Here is a 6,314-nt window from a genome sequence, read left to right as displayed (position 1 = left end):
ATGCGGCCCGGGTTTGATCCTCAGCACCACAAGCAAACAAAGATGTTGTGTCCGCCGAAAACTGAAAAATAAATATTAAAAAATTTTCTCTCTCTCTCTTTAAAAAAAAAAAAAAAGTACTGACAGGAGTTGTTCTGATCCCTGTTTTTCTGCCTAACTTTCCTCCATCTTTCTTGGAACTCCTGTGCTCAACAGATCCTCTTGCCTCACCCTCCTGGGAACCTGGGACTCTAGGTGCACCGCCATGCCTGGCTCTTTCTTCAGGATGAGTGTGCTGGTATTTTTTGAGGTGATATGAACTTAGTTTTAGATATTCAGTAAAAAGCTTGAAAAAAATAAATGCACTTTTGCTGCCCTGGCCCCATCTAGATAAAAATATCCTTTTAATGAAAAAGTAAGAAGGTAATTATCTTGTTATGCTAAAGAAAGAACATTTTTTAAAATATCGTTTTGTTTTGCAGTGCTGGGCTTGAACCAGGGGAGCTCTACCACTCTCCTATGGACCCAGCCCCTTTTAATTTTTATTTTGAGACAGGATCTTGTCAGGCTGCCCAGGCTGGCCTCAAACTTTTGATTCTCCTGCCTCAGCTTCCCGATTTGCCAGACATGCACCACTGCACCTGGTTTGAAAAGCGTTTTCCTCAGCACATGATTCTGTGGTCACCAAATGTAATTGACTGGTAAAACCTACTCATACCCACACCTTGAAACCTAGAAGCAGAAACTATCCAACCTAATCTGTTTTTTAAAATTTAGGTATGATCTACATAATGTAAAATTAACCCTTGTAAAGTGCACAATTTAGTGGGTTTTAGGACATTCACCATGTTGTGCAACTTATCACCACCATCTAATTTCAGAACAAACTGTTTTTAAAAATTGCAGTTTGGGGGGCTGGGGCTGTGGCTCAGCAGTAGTGCACTTGCCTAACATGTGTGAGGTACTGGGTTTGATTCTCAGCACTGCATATAAATAAATAAATAAATAAATGGTCTGTCAACAACTAAAAATATGTATGAAAAGAAAAAAAAACTTGTAGTTTGGGCTGGGGATGTAGTTCAGTGGTAGAGTGCTTGCCTAGCATACCTGAGGCCTTGGGTATATCTCTAGCACTGCAAAAAAAAAAAAAAAATTAATTTTCAAATGAAAAGGTCCTTGGGTTTAAAAATATTTTAAAACATGAATATGTAACACCTTCCCACTATGTTGAAAGACCAACTAATTGACATCAGGGAAGACAAAAATATACTAACTGGATTTTAACAAAAGCTTTCACATAATTGGTGGATGGAATTTAGAAACAAAAATGATGATTTTTGTAAATTCAGCTAAAGATGCCCTTCTTCCTTTCAGCTCCCATAGTTTTTGTGACAGCCACTAAAATTCAGAATTGAAATAAATGGCCCTGAGAGCCAAGCTATCAAATTGATGCTTTACAGTGTTAAATCAAGATTTTAGTAAATAAGGAGGCGTATTCGATCATATTAATATTTCTAATGGGAGCAAAGTGCTTTTTGGAGTTTTTGTAAATGTACAAATAGATTTATAATATCGCAAAATTTATTGAAACACATGGTTGATTTCATCTTCATATAATTTTTTCAAATGTTCTCACTAGGGTAGGTAAGACCTGCCTATTTGGTTGTGTACTCTAAAATGTTTTGGGGGATGCAGTTCAAAAATATTAGAAGTCCATACCTCCCCTCTGCTTGCCCAGTTTCCACCTCTGCTCCACCCCACTAAAAAAGGAAAGAGAAAAAAAGACTAGACCTTCTCTGGAAGCAGCTAGAGTACTATGTTCTAAGCCAGGTCTTACAGGTCTAGAGTTCAAGCTCCTCCCCATCCCTCCCGCCTACTACCCCTCAGGCTACTTCCTTGCCCCCAACCACCACTGCTGTTCTGCACTGCTCAGGCCCTCACTTTGTCCCGCACTCTTGCTCACTGTCTGCTCCTCAGGCAGCCTCTCCCTGGCCTCCTAATCTTGATTACGCAGCTGTCTGCAAGCACTCTGAGCCCTATACGCTCAAGGTTTTTCAACATCATATTGTACAACAGCTTATTTTATTATTGGTTTGTCTCTCTCAAGAGAATAGGGACCCCGGAAGGGCAAGGAGTCTTCTTTGTTCAGAAATCTGTGAGCAGCCTGAGATGGTCCCGGGAGGGGCCCAGGGTTGCTCTGGGCTGCCCCTCCATCCCTGCCAGTTTTATGTTTGGGGAAGGGTTCTTGAATTTCCTGGCCTGGAATGGGCATTGGGAGGCCAGCATGGAGTTGCTCAGTATCTTGGGGCACCTCTTTAGTATGTGTAATGGCACCACTGGGCCTCCAGGGTGAAGAGAGGGGCAGAGAGGGACAGCTGAGCACTGTGTCACAGCCCATTGGGGATTGGCCCTAGCAGCCTCCTTGGCCTGCAGAATCAGTGGCAGGGTCAGCCTCTCTGGGGTTCCTCACATTCCTGAGTCCTAGGGTACCCCAGGGGTTTCTGGATGTGGCTCTGTGGGGGACCACTCTGGAGTGCTGTCAGCTTGGTCATCCCCAAGCCTAGTAGGTGTGGTGGAGAGTCCTTCTGTGAGCCCATTTTTTTTTTTTTCAAAGGTGTGGGCAGCTGAGGTTCTAAAAGGGAGTCAGAGAGCAGCCCCAAGAAAGCGTGTCATAGGTTCAGTCACAAGGGCGCCTCTGCCGCACATCCATCCAGTGTCCACAAAGTGAAAAAGGGAAGCTCTTCCAGGTCTGAGGCTGGCTCATCTCGCAGAGATGGCTATTCCTTGGTAGAAGTCCGAGTGGGTACTCTGGAGGTGGCAGCCCAGGGTGAGGGCTAAGGTTGAGGCCCTCAACATGGGCCTCGGGGACCAGTGATGGGGACCCTGGGGTGGAGACCCGTGGGGAAGGAGGCAGTCCGGCCTAAGGAGCACTGGGTGGGGGAATGAGAACCAACTGCGGGGACCCTGGAGTGATCCCAGTAGGGCTGCGTGGTCAGGGCTGGGCGACTGCCCCCAGCAGCAATAGCAGCGTCCCAAGCAGCAGCGTCAGCGACAGTGGGGCAGCGGCAGAGCTGGAACCCGCAGGGGTGCTCTGGAGGGTCGGGGAGGCCAGGTCGCAGGCCTCATAGGGCTCCAGGCAGGCGGCGAAGGCCATGACGTGCGCAATGTAGTTCTGCTCCTGCACCCCGTGCACCAGGTGCGCCTGCGGGCCACGCGCCAACACCGCCACGTCCTCGCCTCCGTGCGTCTCCGACGACACCGGCACAGCCGCCTGCTGCTTGTAGGTGGGGACGCCTGGCGGGAAGAGGAGTTCAGGGCGGGAGAGTCCCCCTCCACCCCTGTCCCCAAGACGACGACCTTTCAATGGCCGCACTCACCGCTCTCATCCTCCGTGACGTTGGGTCGGTCGCCAGAGTTCAGCACGTAGCCGGGGCCATTGCCATACAGGATGGACGTGTAAGCCTTGCCGTCCTGCGCCTTGAGCGGGGCCAGCCCTGCGGGGACAGGTGGCACCTGAGCTCACCGCCCTCCCCCGGGGACCCCAGTGTGCCGCACAGGCGCCTTTCGCCTTGTCACCAGCTTACTCCTCCCAAGAACCCACCCCCGCCTCAGCACTGCAGCCACAGCCCCTGTCGCGGTCCCCGCCTACCGAAGATGGAGCTGCCCCGCAGCGTGTAGCCGCCAAAGGAGAAGACGTGGGAGTGGTCGGCGGTGACGAGGGTCAGCGTGTCCTGGTCGCTGGTGAGCTGGCCGGCCTTGTCGATGGCAGAGTCGAACATGACCGCCTCCGTCAGAGCCACATAAGCTGTGCCCTCGTGATGACCACGGTCGATGCGGCCCCCTGCAGGGAGCCAGTGGGAGGGGCGTGAAGCTTGGTCCTGTCCTGGTCCCCCTCCACCTCTGCTCTTCTGGCTCCCAGACTTACCCTCCACAAAGAGGTAGAAGCCGCGGGGGTTCCTGCTCAGCACTCGAATGGCTGCCTCCGTCATCTCCATCAGGGAGGGGTCCAGAAACGGGTTTCGGTAGATCTCAAATTTTGTGTCTACAGGCTCAAAGAGGCCTAAGGGACAAGGAACCCAGTGATTACTGACTTGGGAGGGGGTCATGGCCCAATAGCAGCTTTCTGAGGCCACTGAGGTCAGGAGTGGGGTCATTACCCATGAGATATGTCACGGATGGGTCCTGGGATGCCTCAATGAGCTGCTGGCGGTTCCACACATATCGGGCCCCCTGGAGGGACAGAGCCAGTTTTTAGTCTGAGACCTGCAGCCCCACCCTGGTCCCTGCCATGACTGTGCCTCTGTGAGTCCCGTCACCTGGTGCTTTTGCAGCCACTCCTGCACGAGGTCCCGGCCATCCAGCCTAACTCCAGTCTGGTTGACATCACCTGGATACTCAGGGTCTGGGGTCCCCTTAGGAAACATGTATTTGCGGCCCCCGCCCAAGATCACCTGTTGCCAGAGCATAAGGGCAGTTGAACTTGGGGCAAAAAGAACCCCTTCTTTCTAGCTTACAGACAGCCCCCGCTTGTTTGCCCACCTTCCCAGAGACCCTAACAGGCCCCAGAACTCAGGCTATTGGTTGCTTGGGGCTGTGGTCTTTCAAAACCTACTTCTCCAGCCATCCCCCCCCCCCCATTGCCCTTTGTGCCGCACATTAATGTCCATGTTGGAGACGAGCTGCGTGGCGATGTCCTGGCAGCCCTCCTGCAGCGCCGAGGCTGGCATGTCTGCATCCGAGTACCAGTTGCGGTTCACCGTGTGTACATATGTGCCAGCTGGCGAGGCATGCTGCACCCTGGTGGTGGTCACCACTCCCACAGACTTCCCTGGAGGTAGCAGGGGTCAGGGTGGGCCAACCAGAGCTCCAGGCCTGCCCTGACCCCAAGCCCAGGCCCAAGCCCACCTGCTTTCTTGGCCCGGTACATCACAGAGATGACCTCGTTGCCTCGTGTTGTGTTGCACTGGTCAAAGCGGGCAGCCGCACTCAAGCCAATGGTCTTGTAGTTGGCCTTGACCCCACACAGGTAGGCCGTGGCTGTGCTGGCGCTGTCTGGCACCTGTCTGTCCACACTGTATGTCTGGGGACAGAGATACCCTCAGCTCTGCTCTGGGGCAGACATTTAGTCCTTCACCCAGGGCTAGGACAGGGAGGACAGATCCATCTCTCCTGGGTCCTTCCCCTGCCACAGCCCCCAGCCCCCTGCTCAGGAGGCCTCACCTTGGACAGAGCCATATATGGGAAGTGGTCCATGGCCAGGGGCGTCTCGGGCCCCAGCTTGCCTTGCATCTGTCCCTTTAGGATCCGGGTGGCTGTCACCGTGGGCACGCCCATCCCTGAAGGAGCAGATTCCCATCAGGCCTGAGCCCCAGGGCTGGTCTGGACCCAGCAGTGGCCCTGGGTTCAAGGCCCGTGAGCACCTCGGGGTGGACCAGCATGGCGCACTCACCGTCCCCCAGGAAGATGATGAGATTCTTGGCTGAGGTCTGAAGGGGCTTCAGCTTCTTGGCGGCATCCAGGGCCTCGGCGGCTTTCTGGTTCCAGAAGGCTGGATTCTCCTCCTCCACTGGCCAAGGGGAGAGTGCAGGCTAGGTCAGCCTGGGGGCTGGCCTGTGGGGCAGGGAGAGGGGCTGGGGGAACCTCGTACCTGGGATGACACCATGGGCCAGCCGTAGCCTCAGGCCCAGCAGCAGCAGCAGCACCTGGGCTCCCTGCATGTCTGCAGGCTGGTGGTCGGTGGCCAGGCTGGGACACCAGGGTACCAGCTGCAGCTCAGGATGCTTGGGCTTAAATAGGGGAAGACTTTGTTCCTGGCTGTAAAGGTTCCATGTCCCTCCCCTTGCTCCAGCTAGCCATCCTGGCCCTGCCCTGCCCTGTGAACTGAAGGCTTGCTGGCCGGTGGGTGGTGGAGGGTGTGGCTGAGCCTGCCTGGCATAGGCATCCAGACAGAGGTGGCTCCTGTGATGGACCCAGCAGGGGAGGCAGGTGAGTGGGGCAGGCGCCCTCTGGGTGCAGAGCTTTCACAGTGTCCTGCTGAGGTCACCCCCCCACCCTCTTGTGGAGGACCATAGTCCTTCCTTCACCTTATTTTTTCCAGTATTTCCTGGGAGCCTGCTGAGTCAGGCTCTGTTCTAGAGCCTGACCCAGCAGGCTCTGGCGGGAGCTGGGTGCTGATGGGAGCTGGGGTTAGAAGCACACAGCTTGGGCCAGAGACCTGGGTTTGGCTTCCTGATGCCACCAGCCCCATAGACAGGGGAAAGAGGGATGTTGGGTGGCTCAGCTGCCCTGTCACCCACTTGGCCTCTCATCACAGCCTTGACATGGAAAGGGCAGTG

The 6,314-nt window shown here is 54.2% G+C and overlaps 1 protein-coding gene across 1 annotated transcript; it reads right to left on the bottom strand.

The window, feature by feature from the left end:
• Positions 1–2,971: 2,971 nt before the first annotated feature.
• Positions 2,972–5,696, bottom strand: LOC308630947 (intestinal-type alkaline phosphatase-like; the record flags this gene model as incomplete). The annotated part of the gene is made up of 11 exons (XM_081261756.1): positions 2,972–3,273; positions 3,357–3,473; positions 3,629–3,820; positions 3,905–4,039; positions 4,137–4,209; positions 4,296–4,430; positions 4,635–4,807; positions 4,885–5,059; positions 5,200–5,315; positions 5,429–5,545; positions 5,627–5,696. 11 exons carry the CDS (start codon positions 5,694–5,696, stop codon positions 2,972–2,974), a joined length of 1,605 nt encoding a protein of 534 aa, XP_081117882.1.
• Between the last annotated feature and the right edge of the window lie 618 nt (positions 5,697–6,314).

This window comes from Spermophilus citellus (assembly GCF_964194105.1).
Source record: "Spermophilus citellus genome assembly, chromosome: 11".
Taxonomy (NCBI): Eukaryota; Metazoa; Chordata; class Mammalia; order Rodentia; family Sciuridae; genus Spermophilus; species Spermophilus citellus.
This window is presented reverse-complemented; position numbering and strand designations above follow the sequence as displayed.